This window comes from Oncorhynchus kisutch, linkage group LG2, assembly GCF_002021735.2.
Source record: "Oncorhynchus kisutch isolate 150728-3 linkage group LG2, Okis_V2, whole genome shotgun sequence".
Lineage (NCBI taxonomy): Eukaryota > Metazoa > Chordata > Actinopteri > Salmoniformes > Salmonidae > Oncorhynchus > Oncorhynchus kisutch.
Genome location: NC_034175.2, coordinates 34870008 through 34889907, shown reverse-complemented (window position 1 = coordinate 34889907; position 19900 = coordinate 34870008). Strand labels below are relative to the sequence as shown.

General features: G+C 43.4%; 1 protein-coding gene across 3 annotated transcripts in view; it reads right to left on the bottom strand.

The window, feature by feature from the left end:
• dnah7 (dynein, axonemal, heavy chain 7) overlaps window positions 1-19900 on the bottom strand; it is a 221003-nt gene that overhangs the window by 34629 nt on the left and 166474 nt on the right. For all 3 annotated transcript variants that reach the window (XM_031793644.1, XM_031793645.1, XM_031793655.1), the window contains exons 54-60: window positions 17869-17995; window positions 15693-15887; window positions 14491-14583; window positions 14234-14410; window positions 13201-13362; window positions 4265-4465; window positions 2280-2441 (exon numbers count right to left, since the gene is read on the bottom strand). In XM_031793644.1, coding sequence (XP_031649504.1) covers window positions 2280-2441; window positions 4265-4465; window positions 13201-13362; window positions 14234-14410; window positions 14491-14583; window positions 15693-15887; window positions 17869-17995 — 1117 coding nt within the window. The remainder of the gene's footprint in view (window positions 1-2279; window positions 2442-4264; window positions 4466-13200; window positions 13363-14233; window positions 14411-14490; window positions 14584-15692; window positions 15888-17868; window positions 17996-19900) is intronic.

The following is a 19900-nucleotide window of genomic DNA, read 5'->3' as shown; positions in this document are numbered from 1 at the left end:
AGGATTTGCAATAATATGTATTATCGTCCAGTGGAGGAGTGCAGAAGGTATGAATGTGGGGGGTGTTCATAGACACAACAAAGGCCTTAAAAATGTCCACAATCTTCTCGGCCACATGTCATTAGTACCTCAATACAATTCACATAACAATGCATAACTTGCAAGCAACCTCCCTTTTAACTAAAATGTCCACCCAAATACTTCTGGCGGGGCAATAATAGTCCAGCTCTAATGAACTTCAATGGGAAGTGCATTGGAAAAATAGAGAGTCTGTTGCAAGGTAAAGCACTGGAACGATAGTGGGAAGAGAAAGAGAGAAAGAGAACAAGAGAGATCTTAGCTGTGGTCTTCAGGTGTGCCGGTGTACTGTCTGACTGTCCAATGGTTTGTAAGTTAAAGCTTCGCAACAATGTTGCTACTAATCCATGCGATCCATAACGGGCGCGGTCCCACGACCTAGAGCGATTACACCAACGATTGAGTTAAATACTTTATAAACTACACACGCTGAAAACAAACAAAACTTCTGCAGCACAGCACACACAATCAAACTGTCGTGCCACCCAAGAGCTCCTCCCCAAAGAGCTGAATGAGCGCTCTTTATTTCCTCCTTCCTTACTGCTCATGCACTCTTAAAGTGGCAGTGCATGGTGAAGGCTCCGTGCAGATTTCGCCACAACTGTATAAGGAGTAGTAGTGACGTAGTCGAGTCACTAAACCTCGAGTCCGTGTCGAGTCCCAAGTCCCCCTGTGCTCCTGTCTGAGTCAACATCCGAGTCCCCAATGGTCGAGTCACGATTCAATATGGCTGAAATCCGAGTCCCAGTGCTCGAGTCCTGGTCCACGTACTTAAGTCTGATTCACAGGGTCAACATTAACTCAAAATGTAGTTATTTACCCAGTCAGATTTAGTGTAGTGGCAAGATGAATTATTTAGTCAATATGGTTTATGAATGTAAAATGCAGACCGCCAATGCACGATACAAAGAACAAAATGTAGCACAGGTAATAAGTGTTATACCTTTGAATGGTTAGGGCTAGAAACAAGCTGTTTTCTTCGTAGAAAAGAAAGACGTGTCAGAACCTGGCTATGGAATGCAATTGGGAAAGTGGGAGGGTTGAGCAAGACAACGTACTTAAAGACAACCTACTTTTCTATACTCAAGGGGAAGAGAGACAAACATAGCTATACTGTTGTTTTACGAGTAAACTCAATGGTATTGTTTTTTAATTTAGTAAAGCAGCTTGTGTTTCTTAAACAGGGAAAGGGTAGCTAAACTAAAGGCTGGTGACTGGTTAGCTACGGGAAACAAAAGCGCCGCCTTCACGACATGTATGATCAGAGGCGGAGCCGGAGCGCAGCCTGCCTGCATGTCTGCCCACACTCATCGCTTGTTGCCCCGCAGCTCACCAGCTGATGTAGGCGGTGTGTGCGAGTCCAAGAATCCGAGTCCAAGTCCGTGTCACCAACGGTCAAGAAGGCGAGTGTGAGTCCATGTCACCAACGCTCAAGTCTAAGTTCGAGTCACAAGTCATGAAACGAGTCATGAAAACTGGACCTCGAGTCTGAGTCCTGGACACGGGTACTAGAACACTGGGGAATAGGGTGCCATTTGGGAAGCAGCCAATAATGTATATGAGAGAGAGAGAGACAAGAAACACAACTCACACATTAGGTTGACACTGACTATTTAATGTGGTTGACAATGACTTTTTCCACAAATATTGTGCATTTTATCAGAATCTCCCACAAGTTTTCAAATCGGTTGAGATCTGGTGACAGAGACGGCCATGGCATATGGTTTACATCATTTTCATGCTCATCAAACCATTCAATGATCACTGCCATCCTATGGGGACATAGCCATGGTAGCAAAAATAATGACCTCAAGCATGATGGGATGTTAATTGCTTAATTAAGTCTGGAACCACACCTGTGTGGAGGCACCTGCTTCCAATATACTTTGTATCCATTATTTTAGCAGTTACCTGTAGCCGGGGTCAATATGTTTTCAAAATGGACAACTACAACAGGGAACTAACCAATTTTTTTTTTTATCATAAAAATACATGCCAGGGGGTCAGCTTGATACATTTTTGCACTTTCACAATAGAGGACAGTTGTTAAACGTATTGCTAAATTCAATTCGTAGAAATAATAAATTAGGGCCAATAACACAAAAGTATGTGTGTGTGCATAGCACACATGTTTATGTGTGTGCATTTTTATTGCGAGTCATGAAACTCTATGTTTGTGTGGTGTAGTGTATAGTATGTACCTCATACTGCTCCAGGAACATATGGAGCTGCTGGACAGAGATCCTCAGGTCGGTTTCATTGAACTCATACGGAATGTTCCAGCCCATGGGACCAAACTTCTTCCTCTCCTGGATCAACGCGTGGAAGAAGCACAGGCCATACAGCAGCCTCTTAAACACACCCTGTGAGAGAGACACAAACACACACACACACATTTAGATCACTAGATCATCTTTCTACATCATTATAGATTTAGAGGGACAATCTGACATACAAATATGTACTGTAGATATATATATATATATATACAGTGCCTTGCGAAGGTATTCGGCCCCCTTGAACTTTGCGACCTTTTGCCACATTTCAGGCTTCAAACATAAAGATATAAAACTGTATTTTTTTGTGAAGAATCAACAACAAGTGGGATACAATCATGAAGTGGAACGACATTTATTGGATATTTCAAACTTTTTTAACAAATCAAAAACTGAAAAATTGGGCGTGCAAAATTATTCGGCCCCTTTACTTTCAGTGCAGCAAACTCTCTCCAGAAGTTCAGTGAGGATCTCTGAATGATCCAATGCTGACGTAAATGACTAATGATGATAAATACAATCCACCTGTGTGTAATCAAGTCTCCGTATGAATGCACCTGCACTGTGATAGTCTCAGAGGTCCGTTAAAAGCGCAGAGAGCATCATGAAGAACAAGGAACACACCAGGCAGGTCCGAGATACTGTTGTGAAGAAGTTTAAAGCCGGATTTGGATACAAAAAGATTTCCCAAGCTTTAAACATCCCAAGGAGCACTGTGCAAGCGATAATATTGAAATGGAAGGAGTATCAGACCACTGCAAATCTACCAAGACCTGGCCGTCCCTCTAAACTTTCAGCTCATACAAGGAGAAGACTGATCAGAGATGCAGCCAAGAGGCCCATGATCACTCTGGATGAACTGCAGAGATCTACAGCTGAGGTGGGAGACTGTCCATAGGACAACAATCAGTGGTATATTGCACAAATCTGGCCTTTATGGAAGAGTGGCAAGAAGAATTCCATTTCTTAAAGATATCCATAAAAAGTGTTGTTTAAAGTTTGCCACAAGCCACCTGGGAGACACATGGGAAGAAGGTGCTCTGGTCAGATGAAACCAAAATTGAACTTTTTGGCAACAATGCAAAATGTTATGTTTGGCGTAAAAGCAACACAGCTCATCACCCTGAACATATCATCCCCACTGTCAAAGATGGTGGTGGCAGCATCATGGTTTGGGCCTGCTTTTCTTCAGCAGGGACAGGGAAGATGGTTAAAATTGATGGGAAGATGGATGGAGCCAAATACAGGACCATTCTGGAAGAAAACCTGATGGAGTCTGCAAAAGACCTGAGACTGGGACGGAGATTTGTCTTCCAACAAGACAATGATCCAAAACATAAAGCAAAATCTACAATGGAATGGTTCAAAAATAAACATATCCAGGTGTTAGAATGGCCAAGTCAAAGTCCAGACCTGAATCCAATCGAGAATCTGTGGAAAGAACTGAAAACTGCTGTTCACAAATGCTCTTCATCCAACCTCACTGAGCTCGAGCTGTTTTGCAAGGAGGAATGGGAAAAAATGTCAGTCTCTCGATGTGCAAAACCGATAGAGACATACCCCAAGCGACTTACAGCTGTAATCGCAGCAAAAGGTGGCGCTACAAAGTATTAACTTAAGGGGGCTGAATAATTTTGCACGCCCAATTTTTCAGTTTTTGATTTGTTAAAAAAGTTTTAAATATCCAATAAATGTCGTTCCACTTCATGATTGTGTCCCACTTGTTGTTGATTCTTCACAAAAAAATACTAAATAGATATAAAATAGTTTTATATCTTTATGTTTGAAGCCTGAAATGTGGCAAAAGGTCGCAAAGTTCAAGGGGGCTGAATACTTTCGCAAGGCACTGTATATTTATATATATACACACACACAGGCAGACAGACACATCCACAGACAGACACACACACCGGCTTGCTGCTGCTGGAGAAGAACTCTGGGTCAGAGATGGGGTCCATGAGGAAGGAGCGGGCGATGTTGGCGCGAAGGCCTTTTGGCGCCTCATTGGTCATCTTCACCCCGTTCTGAAGCACTGCCACAGGGAAGGTGGGCGAGGGGTAGCTGGTCAGCCACAGACGGAAGTCTGGATGGGTGGTGTCAGGGTTCAGCTCCTAACAGAGGCACACAGGGTAGAGACATTGGGGTACACTAACAGACAAATGTTTATCAGTGAATTATACCCCTTATACTGTAAAGGTATTATTGGGGACTCTGACTTAAAGAGGCAATCAGCAGTTGCTACATCCATTTTTGGATGTATGTACTCATTGATTCTTGAAGAATATAACTTAGAAAATGACTCATGAGCTTAGTTCAACAGTCGTACCCCGTCAAAGCCCAAAATATAAGCTTGTTTTACGCCAATGTTTGTAAACAAAGTAAATGTAAACAAACTATTTAACCTCAAACCATGGTTAAAGCTATAATTTAGAAAAAAAACAACTACCTCTACAACTTCCTTCATACTGCATGCAGAATGATATCCACGAGTTCATCTGACTCTGCGGTGAGTAGAAAAACAGAAAACGGAATCTCGCAGTATCCCTTTAGGATCTATGTTTTTAAATAGATGTATTTATTTTTACTCAGACCACCTGTATATTTGACACCCCTGGGTTGGACAGTTGATTTAAGCTCATGAGGTGTGACTGATCAGGGACTGATGATCAGGAACTGATTCCAACCTGGGACACCAAATGAGTGAAACTACAAGGTAGAAAAGACAACCAGAACTGTTTTGGCATTCCAGGACCAGAGTTGCCAGTAGCACCAGTAGTAGTACACCATTGTATTTGGTGAGTATCCCCCATTTTGATATTTCACAATCTAGGGACTTTTCAAGTTTTATTAGTTGTATTTACAGGGTATACACATGGTATACACCGTCCTACGAAATACTCACTTGAAGGTTCCTTCACGACAATGCAACAACAAAAATAAATAAAATATAAGAATACGAACGTAAATGGCTCAGTAGAATAGAAAAAACATTTAAGCATGATTATAATACAGGAAACCACAATTTATATTCCAAGTGTTTAAATTGTGCAGTGTTTAGCAATAACAACAATAAGAGTCTGGTAGCAGCAGTTGTAATGTGTTTGAAGGTTGAATGTATTTGTGTGTGTATGAGTGAATGTCTTTTTTTCTACCAGTTTTTCTCCCTAATTTGGTGGTATCCAATTGGTAGTTACAGTCTTGTCTAGTCGCTGCAACACCCGTACGGACTCGGAAGAGGCGAAGGTCGAGGCTGTGCGTCCCCCGAAACACAACCCAACCATGCCGCACTGCTTCTTGACACAATGCCCACTTAACCCGGAAGCCAGTTGCACCAATGTGTTGAAGAAAACACTGTGCACCTGGTGACCGTGTTAGCGTGCACTGCACCTAGCCTGCCACAGGAGTCACTAGTGCGTGATGGGAAAAGGACATCCCTACCGGCCAAGCCCTCCCCTTTACCCCGACAACCCTGGGCCAATTGTGCACCGCCCCATGGGTCTCCCGGTCGATGATGGCTGCGACAGAGCCTGGGCTTGAATCCAGAATCTCTAGTGGCACAGCTAGCACTGCACCACTCGGGAGGCCCTGTGAGTGTATGTCTGTGTGGGTGTGTGCATGTGAGCTAATGTGCGGAGAGTCAGTGCAGGTGGTCAGTCCAGTTCAAGTGTTCAGCAGTCTGATGGCTTGTTGATAGAAACGGTCTCTGAGCCTGTTGGTATCAGACCTCATGCTCTGATACCGCCTGCCCAACGGTAAGGGAGTGAACAGCTCGTAGCTTAGGTGTGTGGGGTCCTTGATGTTGCTTAGGGCTTTCTTAAGGCACTGTTTTGAGTAGATTGCCTAGATGGGTGGGATCGCGGTCCCAGTGATATACTGAGCAGTCTTCACCATCAACAGAGGGAGGGCCTTGCAGTCGTGGATAGAGCAATTTTCTTACCAGAACATGATGCAACCGGTCAGGACACTCTCGATGGTGCAGCGGTAGTATTTGACGAGGACCGGGGGTGACATGCCGAATTTCCTTTGATGCCTTAGGAAGTAGATACGCTGTTGCGCCTTCTTGCCAAGGGTGGTGTTGTTGGTCCATGTCAAGTCCTCTGTGACATGGACACCGAGGAACTTAACACTGCTGACTCTGTTTACTGCTGTCCTGTTTGTGTGGATCGGGTAATGTTCCCTCTTGGAGTCAATAGTCAAATCCTTTGTTTAGCTTACGTTGAGGGAGAGGTGTTTGTCCTGGCACCACAATGCCAGTTCACTTACCTCCACCCTATAGGCTGACTTGTTGTTGGTTATCAGGCCTACAACTGTGGTGTCATCAGCAAACTTGATGATGGAGTTGGTGTCGTGCAAAGCCACGCAGTCGTGGGGAAACAGGGAGTACAGCAGAGAGCTGATGACACACTGCTGGGGGGCCCCTGTGTTAAGAGTCAGTGTGGAGGAGGTGTTGTTGTCAATCCTCACAGCCTACTACATCCCATCAGGAAGTCCAGTTGCAGAGGATGGTGTCTAGACCCTGAAGATGGTGTCTATACCCTTGGCTCTGAGCTTGGGGTGGAGCTTTGAAGGAACAATAGTGTTGAATGCTAAAATGTAGTTAGGGCTTTTTGGGGGCCCTAAGCGAGATTTGGTTGGGCTCCCTAATTTTCGGGCTACCCAAGAGGAAATGCCAGCATTACAGAGGCAAGGGGGAGGGATCCTGGTGAGATTAAGACGTAGGGAAAACCGGCCATTTCTTCTCTCCATTCTACTGGCCACTTGATAACAAGAAGGATGATCTCCAATCAACACGTCTCCAACGCCACCAGGGGTGAAAAAGTCCTGAAAAAGTCCTATTATTCTACCCACAAGCAAGCATACAAGGCCCTCCCTCGTCCGCCATCGGATCATGACGCCGTACTCCTGCTTCCTATTTACAAGCAGAAACTCAAACAGGAAGTACTCGTGACTCACCAGAAACAAAGATTATGCTACAGGACTGCTTTGCTAGAGCTGATTTGAATATATACTTTGAGACTCAGCCGTTAACATTGACGAGCTAACCACCTCCGTCACCGGCTTCATTAGAAAATGTATAGGCGAGGGGGGGGCGCAATGTGCAACTGACGTGTTTTCCATTTGTTCCCGCAGTATTCTTAAAGTTTATTTGAATTTTGCAGCAAAAACATATTTATTTTCAAATATTAGTTTGGTGATCCCTTTCCGTAATACCCAAGACTAACCAAAAACACGACTTTGAGAAAACCCGATTGAGAACTGAATACAAGAGGTTTCTGAGACTTTAAAAGCAGATTTAACTATCCTGCGATACAAGACAGCGCCAGCCATCACATCACTCAAAACAACAACAGAGTTACACATGATAAAGATTGCACCTCCGCCACCAGTGTCTCCGACCTGACTACCTCCCTGGAGGCTGAAGTAAAACGCCTGACTGCGGATCTGAAAAAGGTACAGGAGAGCTATGTGAGCTTAGAGGGATTTTCTTGCCGCAATAGTCTGAGACTGGTATCAATCCCAGAGTCAGCGAAAATGCCTCGCGGATTTCAACTCCGGGCTGCTGAAGGATGTTCTCGCCATGGATGAGAAGCCCCTGATTGACCGTGCCCACCGGTCACTGTGCCCAAAGCCCCGGGACGGTGAGAGGCACCGTGACCTCATTCTTCGAGTGCACTTCTTCCATGAGAAGATGGAGATTCTCCAACGAGCCCGCAATACCACTCTGAGCTTTCAAGGACAGAGCTACCAGGACTTCTCCCCCACTGTCCAGGCAGCGCGCATCTTTCGTGCAGGCCAAACGACTACTATGGTACCATCCAGGTGTGAAGTATGGACTGCGATTCCCGGCCCGTCTATGACTTTCTCATGATGGAAAAGACTACACCGTTGATTCTCCAGAGGAGGGTATGGCTCACATTCAACGCCACATCAAGAAGTCTTGAACTTGCTCATTGATCAGCAACTGTTGCTTGCTAACAGTGGATAGTAAGTAAGTAGCCCACCTGTGGTATAACTATCTTTAGTTATAACTGTTCTCTTCCTGTATAGTTCGGGAGTTGGCGAACCCAATTCAGGCTTATTTGATATGATCAAATGTTTTGGTCATCCAGTGTGCTTGCCTTAAAAGCCTTCAGTCATTTTTATTTCCTTTTATTAATGGTTTATGTCATTCCTTTGTTTCAATGCTATCTCATTGACCTATTGAGTTTGTTTCCATATTGTCTCAATGACCCAAACAATTTTGGGATATTTGTTTACCACATCCATTTGTCTCGACCCAGTAAACAGTAAATGTTCAGAGTTTTTTGGGAGTCTTCACTTCAATGTTGAATGTTTTTAACGTCATTTATACACGGCAAACTTTCAACGTTGCACAGACATAGTTTTGTGGTCTTGACTGCACATTGCCCAACTTTTTGGGGGTCGTTTCACGACGATTTGCTTACCTCAAATGAGGGGTTTTGGCTGAGCGTCTTGATACATTTTCTCTCTCAATTCCTGTTATAAGACTGGGAATATAATTTTATAAAATGTGGTGCTTTCCTAATTTTATTTGCACATGGGATTCACTTTTTATTTTTTCCCTCTTATTTTTGCTGCTTGATTCACCAAAACAGAACACTACTTTAAAGGGCGGGACTGTGGGTTTGGGTTTAACACCACAATCTCACATATATACTGTGCGAAGAAAACTTTTAAAACAATTCTATTTAGGCTTGTACTTCGTTTGGGAAGGTATTGTCTGGGGTGGGGGGAGGAAGGAGATTGAATTGTTCAGTTCTAATGTCACTCTTTTTCGTTTTGCAAGTAAACAGCAAAAAAAGAAACATCCCTTTTTCAGGACCCTGTCTTTCAAAGATAATTAATACAAATACAAATAACTTTTTCACAGATCTTCATTGTAAAAGGTTTAAACACTGTTCCCATGCTTGTTCAACGAACCATAGATAATTAATGAACATGCACCTGTGGAACGGTCCTTAAGACACTAACAGCTTACAGACGGTAGGCAATTAAGGTCACAGTTATGAAAACTTAGGACACTAGAGACCTTTCTACTGACTCTGAAAAACACCAAAAGAAAGATGTCCAAGGTTCCTGCTCATCTGCGTGAACGTGCCTTAGGCATGCTGCAAGGAGGCATGAGGACTGCAGATATGGCCAGGGCAATAAATTGCAATGTCCGTACTGTACTGCGTACAGTCCTCAAGTTGAAATCACCCCCTAAAATCAACAAATGGGAATCTAAATTGGGTATAGCAGATAAAAAGGCAGAAATGGCACTTGAATCATCCCAATTGGGAGCATAAACACTAGCCAAAACAAGAGGGATAGAAAACAGTTTAACAGTTCCTATGACGTATCGTCCCTTAGGATCAGGAATAGCCTCAGAAGCTATAAAGGGAGTAGATCTATCAACCAAAATGGCAGCACCTCTTGATTCACTATGAAAGAGTTGACCAACTCACCAGTCCTCAAGTGAGTCTTATGTAGAAATGCTAAATTTGCATTCAAACCCTTTAAATGTGTCAGCGCCCTCTTACATTTCACAGGGTTGTTAGCGCCTTTGATGTGCCACGAAATGTCCTTGATGGTATTATTTCGGCCACCGTGAGCATTCCTGTTATACAACCCTAGCATTAGAGCATAGAGTGGAAAAGCAATGAATACCCAAAAGACCCAGGATAACTTGTCTCAGGGTAATAATGTACTGTGTAAGATAAACTCAGCAAAAAAAGAAACGTCATCTCACTGTCAACTGCGTTTATTTTCAGCAAACTTAACATGTGTAAATAACATAACAAGATTCAACAACTGAGACATAAACTGAAGAAGTTCCACAGACATGTGACTAACAGAAATGGAATAATGTGCCCCTGAACAAAGGGGTGGTCAAATTCAAAAGTAACAGTCAGTATCTGGTGTGGCCACCAGCTGCATTAAGTACTGCAGTGCATCTTCTCCTCATGGACTGCACCAGATTTGCCGGTTCTTGCTGTGTAATGTTACCCCACGCTTCCACCAACGCACCTGCAAGTTCCCAGACTTTTCTGGGGGGAATGGCCCTAGCCCTCACCCGCCGATCCAACAGCTCCCAGATGTACTCAATGGGATTGAAATCCGTGCTCTTCGCTGGCAATGGCAGAACACTGACATTCCTGTCTTGCAGAAAATCATGCACAGAACGAGAAGTATGGCTGGTGGCATTGCCATGCTGGAGGGTAATGTCAGGATAAGCCTGCAGGAAGGGTACCACATGAGGGAGGAGGATGTCTTCCCTGTAACGCACAGCGTTGAGATTGCCTGAAATGACAACAAGCTCAGTCCGATGATGCTGTGACACACCGCCCCAGACCATAACGTACCCTCCGCCTCCAAATTGATCCCGCTCCAGAGTACAGGCCTTGGTGTAACACTCATTCCTTCGACGATAAATGCGAATCCGACCATCACCACGGGTGAGACAAAACCGCGACTCATCAGTGAAGAGCACTTTTTTGCCAGTCCTGTCTGGTCCAGCGATGGTGATTTTGTACCCATAGGCAAACATTGTTGCCGCTGGTGTCTGGTGAGGACCTGCCTTACATCAGGCCTACAAGCAATCAGTCCAGCCTTTCTCAGCCTATTGCGGACAGTCTGAGCACTGATGGAAGGATTATGCGTTCCTGGTGTAGCTCGGGCAGTTGTTGTTGCCATCATGTACCTGTCCCGCAGGTGTGATGTTCGGATGTACCGATCTTGTGCAGGTGTTGTTACATGTGGTCTGCCACTGTGAGGACGATCAGCTGTCCTTCCTGTCTCCCTGTAGCGCTGTCCTAGACGTCTCACAGTACGGACATTGCAATTTATTGCCCTGGCCATATCTGCAGTCCTCATGCCTCCTTGCAGCATGCCTAAGGCACGTTCATACAACCCTAGCATTAGAGCATAGAGTGGAAAAGCAATGAATACCCAAAAGACCCAGGATAACTTGTCTCAGGGTAATAATGTACTGTGTAAGATAAACTCAGCAAAAAAAGAAACGTCATCTCACTGTCAACTGCGTTTATTTTCAGCAAACTTAACATGTGTAAATAACATAACAAGATTCAACAACTGAGACATAAACTGAAGAAGTTTATGTGGTACCTTCAGGCGTTTGGAAATTGTTTGGAAATTGCTCCCAAGGATGAACCAAACTTGTGGAGGTCTACAATTATTTTTCTGAGGTCTTGGCTGATTTATTTTCATTTTCCTATGATGTCAAGCAAAGAGGCACTGAGTTTGAAGGTAGGCCTTGAAATACATCCACAGGTACTCCTCCAATTGACGCAAATTATGTCAATTAGCCTATCAGAAGCTTCTGATGCCATGACATAATTTTCTGGAATTTTCCAAGCTGTTTAAAGGCATAGTCAACTTAGTGTTTGTAAACTTCTGTTCCACTGGAATTGTGATAAGGTGAATTATAAGTGAAATAATCTTTCTGTAAAAAATTACTTGTGTCATGCTCAAAGTAGATGTCCTAACATACTTGCCAAAACTATAGTTTGTGAACAAGAAATGTGTGGAGTGGTTGAAAAACAAGTTAATGACTCCAACCTAAGTGTATGTAAACTTCCGACTTCAACTGTAATTCACAAATGATAGGCTAATATTGTCACCCATCAGACTATTCTTGATTTAACCTTGTCTTTATATATACTAAATAATATATGTGTGAAATTTGTTTTTATTTAGAATGGACCATTATCATGCACCGGTCTCGAAACAGAGGCAGCGGGAAAAAAATACATCTAATCTATTCACTTAAATAGTGAATGTGGGACGATTTTCCCATGGTTCATTTTCATGCCAGCCAGGTAGGCTATACTCCATTTGTAAAGATAAACAACATGCTTAATATTAGGAAAGTTGAGAAATAAATATAGTAGGCCTAGCCTATAAAAAGCTAATGGGATCCTCATCTTTTTAGTGGAGGCCATCACTGTTTTCTAGCGAGAAATGTTGCTGGGATCCTCCTCTTTTTAGTGGAGGCCATCACTGTTTTCTAGCGAGAAATGTTGCTGTGTTAGGGTTGAGTGAATAGTGATGGAGATGGCATCTTACGTAGATCTGGTAGAGCGGTAAGTTGGTCAGCACAGACTCTGAGGAAGTGGCAAGATGTGCCATGTATGCCGGAAGCTTTATGAAGAGTCTTCCTTAAATCAGTCTCAGGTCGCGAAAGCAGCTGGTCGTCCAAATTTTTCGAGAGACTTCCTGGATGGTTAAGTATTGTCTGCCTCGAAGCAAGCATATAATGTGTTAAGCTTGTCTGGGAGGGAGGCTTCGGTGGGCACCACACAGCTGGATTTGCCTTTGTAGTCCGTGATAGTCTGTAGTCCTTGCCACATGCGTCGAGAGTCTGAGTTGTCATTCATTGACATACATTTGAGTCTGACTATTTTTGCCTAATGGATTCACGGAGATCGTACCTACTTGCCTTGTATGCCACCGAATCATCGCGGTTCATTGTACTAACATTGAATGCTGCAGTACGGTCTCTCAGCATGGTACGGATTTCTCCCTTCATCCATGGTCTTTGGTTGGGGTACTGTATGTCCGGATTGTTATTGTGGGTACAACATCATCAACAAATTTCCTAATGCAACCTGTGACTGACGATGTATATTCCTCAATGTTGATGTATGAGTCCTGGGTGGATAAATCGTTGAACATATTCCAATCAGTATTCCTAAAACAGTCCTGCAGCATTGAAGGGAAAAACTGGTTAAGTGCCTCTGTAATCCCCACACCAAACTAACCAACTAAATGATTATTATAATATTGAGACTGTGTGTCATCACAGTGCAAGCTGCCCTCTGACCTCACACACTCTCTCCATAGTGGACATCCATGAGGTGGCCAGGTGACAGTTCTGTAGGACCACCCAGGTGCCCTCCTTCACGCCCGTCTCAATCAAGCTCATGGCGATGGGGCCCTGGCCCTGGCCCAGAGACAGAGAGCTCAACTTGTTTCCACTGAAGCCCTGGGGAACACACAGAGAGACACAGAGACATACGCACACACATATAGACACACGAGTACAGACGCACGCACACACACACACACACGTGTCAACAGGATGCTTTAAAAGGTGAATCCCAAAGATTGAGTGACAAACGTACCATTAATTGCCTAGCAATTTTTATTTTTATTTTGATAATGACTTGAAACATTTAAAAAAAAATTTTTTTACCCCCTTTCTCCCCAATTTCGTGGTATCAAATTGTTAGTAGTTACTATCTTGTCTCATCGCTACAACTCCCATACGCGCTCAGTAGAGACGAAGGTCGAAAGCCATGCGTCCTCCGAAACACAACCCAACCAAGCCGCACTGCTTCTTAACACAGCGCGCATTCAACCCGGGAGCCAGCCGCACCAATGTGTCGGAGGAAACACCGTGCACCTGGCGACCTGGTTAGCGTGCACTGCGCCCGGCCCGCCACAGGAGTCGCTAGTGCGCGATGAGACAAGGATATCCCTACCTGCCAAGCCCTCCCTAGGCCAATTGTGCGTCGCCCCATGGACCTCCCGGTCATAGCCGGCTGCGACAGAGCCTGGGCTCGAACCCAGAGTCTCTGGTGGCACTGCACCACCCGGGAGGCATGACTTGAAACATTTAAGGATATTTTAACCTACAAGCTTTATCAATCTGTGATCTATCTACTCTGCGTGTCTACTCTTGTCTTTTCTGTAAAACATCTATATCAACAAGACCAGCTAGGGACAAGCAATACAGGGTGGTTGTTTTTCCACAACAATTGTCATTTAGGCTAAACCTAGGTAGAAATGTGCCAATGGAGTGGCAATGAGTGGCATGATGGCACAAACAGACTCGTACCCAGGCTTATCCATACCTGCTCATCACCAAACTTGAGTAAGGCGGCCATGGGGTCAGAACCGGGGGAGAGGATGAAGATGAGGGGGGCGCAGCAGTGACTGTCCCCAAATGCTTTCCCCAGGTTGAAGGGGGGCGCCTCGATGAACTGACGCCCCAGACTGTCCGATACAAACTCCTGCACCATGGGAATGACCTGGGAGGCAGGGGGGTGAAGAATGTGGATTTGATTCTGTGTGTGTGTGTGTGTGTGTGTGCACGCGTGTGGTAACTCACCTTGTCTGGTCTAAGACAGCGTATAACCAGCATCTTCTGAAACTGTCCAAGGTTCTGCTGCCACTCTGCTGGGAAAGGTGTGTGGTGGGGAATCTGCACATGAGCACATGCACACACATTATTATTAACAATATCACATACTCACTACATACAAAGATATTCGAAGGATGGTTTAATAATAACTAATCCCCTTTTTTCTCTAAACTACAGCATTGAAATAAAAACTTTAAAAAGTTTGCTTCACACACTCATATTCTTCACTTTTTACCAACTAGCCTAATTCTTGTTTACAACATTAAGACAAACCAGGAAGAACTCCCTAGAACGCAACTGAATTCCAATAAACCCCATGTCCAGGGACAGCTTTGCGAAAGAAAAAAAAGTGGGGTGTTGAAAGTGGAATGGTACCCTATTACTTACATAGTGCACTTCTTTTGAGTAGAGCTCAATGGGAGCATAGTGTTTCCTTCCAAATGTCTAAACCACAGTAGCCAAACGACGCAAGCCTCACAGGCTGTTTATATAACTAAACTTGAGCTTTAATACTCTCCTTAATAATGAGGGAATTCATGGCCATTTGCATTCATCACATCACATCACATCACGCAAATCTGGAGGGGATTGCATTTACGCGGTGCCCATAATCAGGTTATCCCCAAGTATAATGGAGACGCTTTGGCATCACATTTGTTTTAGGTACGTGGATGTATGTTTGTGTGTGTGTGCGTGCATGTGTGTTGGGAGTTCTTTATTGACCTGTAGCAAGATTAATCAAATGTAATTAAGTGGTAAGAGAAGCAATCTGGGGTGTGCAGCGGGGCCAGCCGATGTATTTGGTTAAAGCGTGGAACCGCTGCGCCGGGTAGGGAGAGAGATGATGTGAGTGAGGAGGGAAATCCCCGGATACTTTTGAACAAATTTTACATCAGGCGTCTGAGAGTTGTTTTGCTCTTAAGAGTTATATTGAGTAAGGATCTGTCCACAGAGGTAGGTACCTTCACTGTCTGTGGCTGAAACCTTTTTAAAGTTAAAGGAAAGTTAATTGTATTGGATGTGTGTGTTTGTTTGTGTGCGTGTGTGTGCATGCGTGCTCTCGTCTGCCTACCTGTCTGTGTGTGTGTGTGTGTGTGTGTGTATCTACAGACCACATAATTAAACATAAAAATCATATTATATTTTATTGCAATGCTACAGTAACACACCGGGCTATCGTACACCTCCTTCCAGGCGTCTTTCATACGGGACATGTCTTTGCGCAGGCCCTTGAAGCAGTCCATCTCATCGAGGCGGCAGAGCTCATCCCAAGCCTTCTTGGGGAGCCAGGTGCAAGGGTTGGCGTGGGGATTGTCCAGGCCCACGCCACCTGTTAGCAGGAAGCGCCACTCGCTCTCATCCACCTGGTGTGGAGGATTGGGTGGAGAGGGGGGAAAGACAAAGGGTCAATCTGGAGCATTGCTGGGAATGTGAGGCTTTGGGATCCTGGGAGAGCTAAGACCCATATGGTCCTGACTGGAAATATGTATATATTTTTTGTTTCACCTTTATTTAACCAGGTCGGCCAGTTGAGAACAAGTTCTCATTTACAACTGTGACCTTGCCGTGTGTGTGTGTGTGTGTGAGTATTGATGATATTAGTCAAGAGTAGTTGTTGATGGAGAAAGAAATATGTGGTTATGCATTAATAATACCTTGCAGTGACGGTGTGATAATGCTATGGGAAAGCTGTGGCCATATACAGTGGGGCAAAAAAGTATTTAGTCAGCCACCAATTGTGCAAGTTCTCCCACTTAAAAAGATGAGAGAGGCCTGTAATTTTCATCATAGGTACACTTCAACTATGACAGACAAAATGAGAGAAAAAAAATCCAGGAAATCACATTGTAGGATTTTTTATGAATTTATTTGCAAATTATAGTGGAAAATAATTATTTGGTCAATAACAAAAGTTTCTCAATACTTTGTTATATAACCTTTGTTGGCAATGACAGAGGTCAAATGTTTTCTGTAAGTCTTCACAAGGTTTTTTTTTTTTGATCCATTCCTCCATGCAGATCTCCTCTAGAGCAGTGATGTTTTGGGGCTGTTGCTGGACAACACGGACTTTCAACTCCCTCCAAAGATTTTCTATGGGGTTGAGATCTGGAGACTGGCTAAGCCACTCCAGGACCTTGAAATGCTTCTTACGAAGCCACTCCTTCGTTGCCCAGGCGGTGTGTGTGGGATCATTGTCATGCTGAAAGACCCAGCCACGTTTCATCTTCAATGCCCTTGCTGATGGAAGGAGGTTTTCACTCAAAATCTCATGATACATGGCCCCATTCATTCTTTCCTTTACACGGATCAGTCGTCCTGGTCCCTTTGCAGAAAAACAGCCCCAAAGCATGATGTTTCCACCCCCATGCTTCACAGTAGGTATGGTATTCTTTGGATGCAACTCAGCATTCTTTGTCGTCCAAATACGACGAGTTGAGTTTTTACCAAAAAGTTATATTTTGGTTTCATCTGACCATATGACATTCTCCCAATCTTCTTCTGGATCATCCAAATGCTCTTTAGCAAACTTCAGACGGGCCTGGACATGTACTGGCTTAAGCAGGGGGACACGTCTGGCACTGCAGGATTTGAGTCCCTGGCGGCGTAGTGTGTTACTGATGGTAGGCTTTGTTACTTTGGTCCCAGCTCTCTGCAGGTCATTCACTTGCTTACCGTTCTTGTGATCATTTTGACCCCACGGAGTGAGATCTTGCGTGGAGCCCCAGATCGAGGGAGATTATCAGTGGTCTTGTATGTCTTCCATTTCCTAATAATTGCTTCCCAAGCTGCTTACCTATTGCAGATTCAGTCTTCCCAGCCTGGTGCAGGTCTACAATTTTGTTTCTGGTGTCCTTTGACAGCTCTTTGGTCCTGGCCATAGTGGAGTTTGGAGTGTGACTGTTTGAGGTTGTGGACAGGTGTTTTTTATAGTGATAAGAAGTTCAAACAGGTGCCATTAATACAGGTAACGAGTAGAGGACAGAGGAGCCTCTTAAAGAAGTAGTTACAGGTCTGTGAGAGGCAGAAATCTTGCTTGTTTGTAGGTGACCAAATAATTATTTTCCACCATAATTTGCAAATAAATTCATTAAAAATCCTACAATCTGATTTTCTGGATTTTTTCCCCTAATTTTGTCTGTCATAGTTGAAGTATACCTATGATGAAAATGACAGGCCTCTCTCATCTTTTTAAGTGGGGGAACTTGCACAATTGGTGGCTGACTAAATAATTTTTTGCCCCACTGTACAATACATCAAACATAAACCAATACATACACAGAGGTTCTGTGTTCATGTCTATGGTTCTGACAATATTTTGAGAACGTTGTTGTAAAGCTAACCCACCAGCTTGTCATGCATGAGCAGGTTGACGTTGAGGCAGAAGGAGAAGAGCAGCTTGTCTTTCTCAAATAGCGAGCGGCACACATTGACGTAGAGAGAGTAGGTGAAATGATCCCTCAGAATCTGCAACCTGGGGTAAAAAATATAACAAAGATTTGATTAATGCCTAGGTTTTGGCCTTTGTCGACTAAACTTTTATTAAAAGTGTTGATTTTCTTAAATGTGTTGCAAAATGTAAAATAAAGCTTGAGAAGTTAAATTTCATTCATGTTGATCTAGTCACTTTGGTAATACATTATGGGACAGTAGCATAAACTACAGCCTAACAATAATAATTGATGTAGCTTATAGAGCATTTCATTACTACCTAGAATCTAGAACTGCTTGCAAAACCCCCCAAAAACAGGCACAACAACTTATAAAACAATGGAAAGCGAATGGTGTCTCGTCAGCTTCAGGTAGAAGCAGTTTGGAAAGGCATGTCTCTGCTTTAGATAAAGCGGAGAGAGAGGAATCGATGGTTTGGCAGGGAGAAAGTTAGTCTGACAGATAGGCCAGGAGCTCTTCTTCAGGACATCTTGCCATCTATATGCACTATGGTGCAGAAATAGAATAACTATAGTTTTAACAGTAACACATTTTCCGGTTGAACAACTAGTTTAAATATATTTTTAAAGATATATTTTTCTTCTTTATTCACTTCCCCTAACCTTGACACCCCTCCCGTAATTGGTTTAAACTAATGGACAACAATACTTAGACTTCTACTTCCAGTTTATACATACTATATACATTTTATGGATATGGTACATTTACATTAATTATATATTTTTTGTCCCACCCCTCAGCTACCCTCAACCCCTACCATCTATCACTGAAAATCATCAAGTATATTTTTCAACTGTGCTGTGATGTTTCATAAAAGTTTGAAATATTTCTATTCTCATAGATTCTACAGATTGTAAACTAAAGATTTTTTACTAAGAGTATTATTAATTGGAACGGAAATGGCACCACACCAAACTGGAAGTCTTCCGACTAGCTTGGAACACTGAAGTATCGAAGAGCCCTCACAGCTGCTCGATCATCCTATTTTTCCAACTTAATTGAGAACATTAAGAACAATCCAAACTGTATTTTTGATAAGGTCACAAAGCTAACTAAAAAGCAGCATTCCCCCAAGAGAGTATGGCTTTCACTTCAGCTGTCACACCCTGACCTTAGAGATCCTTATTTATTCTCTATGTTTGGTTAGGTCAGGGTGTGACTCGGGTGGGAAAATCTATGTTTTCTATTTCTCTGTTGTTTTGCCGATCAGTCTATCGTTGTCTCTGATTGGGGATCATATATAAGTTGTGATTTTCCGTATGGGTTTTGTGGGGTGTTATTTTCTGTTTAGTGTCTGTGCTTGACGTAACTGTTCGCTTTCGTTTTTTTAATTTGTTATTTTTGTTTGAGTGTTTCTTGAAAATAAATATCATGAACACTTTCCACGCTGCGCTTTGGTCCACTCTTCCTTCCACCGACGAGAGCCGTTACTTCTTTCAGGAAAAGATCATGATCATTAGAAAGAAAAGTACGGACTCCTCTTTAAATCTGCGTATTCCTCCAAAACTCAGTTGTCCTGAGTCTGCACAGGACCTAGGATCAAGGGAGCCACTCAAGTGTTTTATTACTATATCTCTTGACACAATGATGAAAATAATCATGGCCTCTAAACCTTCAAGCGGCATACCAACTAAACCACTGAAAGAGCTGCTTCCTGTGCTTGGCCCTCCTATGTTGAACATAATAAACAGCTCTCTATCCACCGGATGTGTACCAAACTCACTAAAGGTGGCAGTAATAAAGCCTATCTTGAAAAAGACTAACCTTGACCCAGAAAATATAAAAAACTAATCGGCCTATGTCGAATCTTCCAATCCTCTAATTTTTTTTTGAAAAAGCTGCCTTCAGTTTGGTTTTAGACCCCATCATAGCACTGAGACTGCACTTGTGAAGGTGGTAAATTACCTTTTAATGGCATCAGACTGAG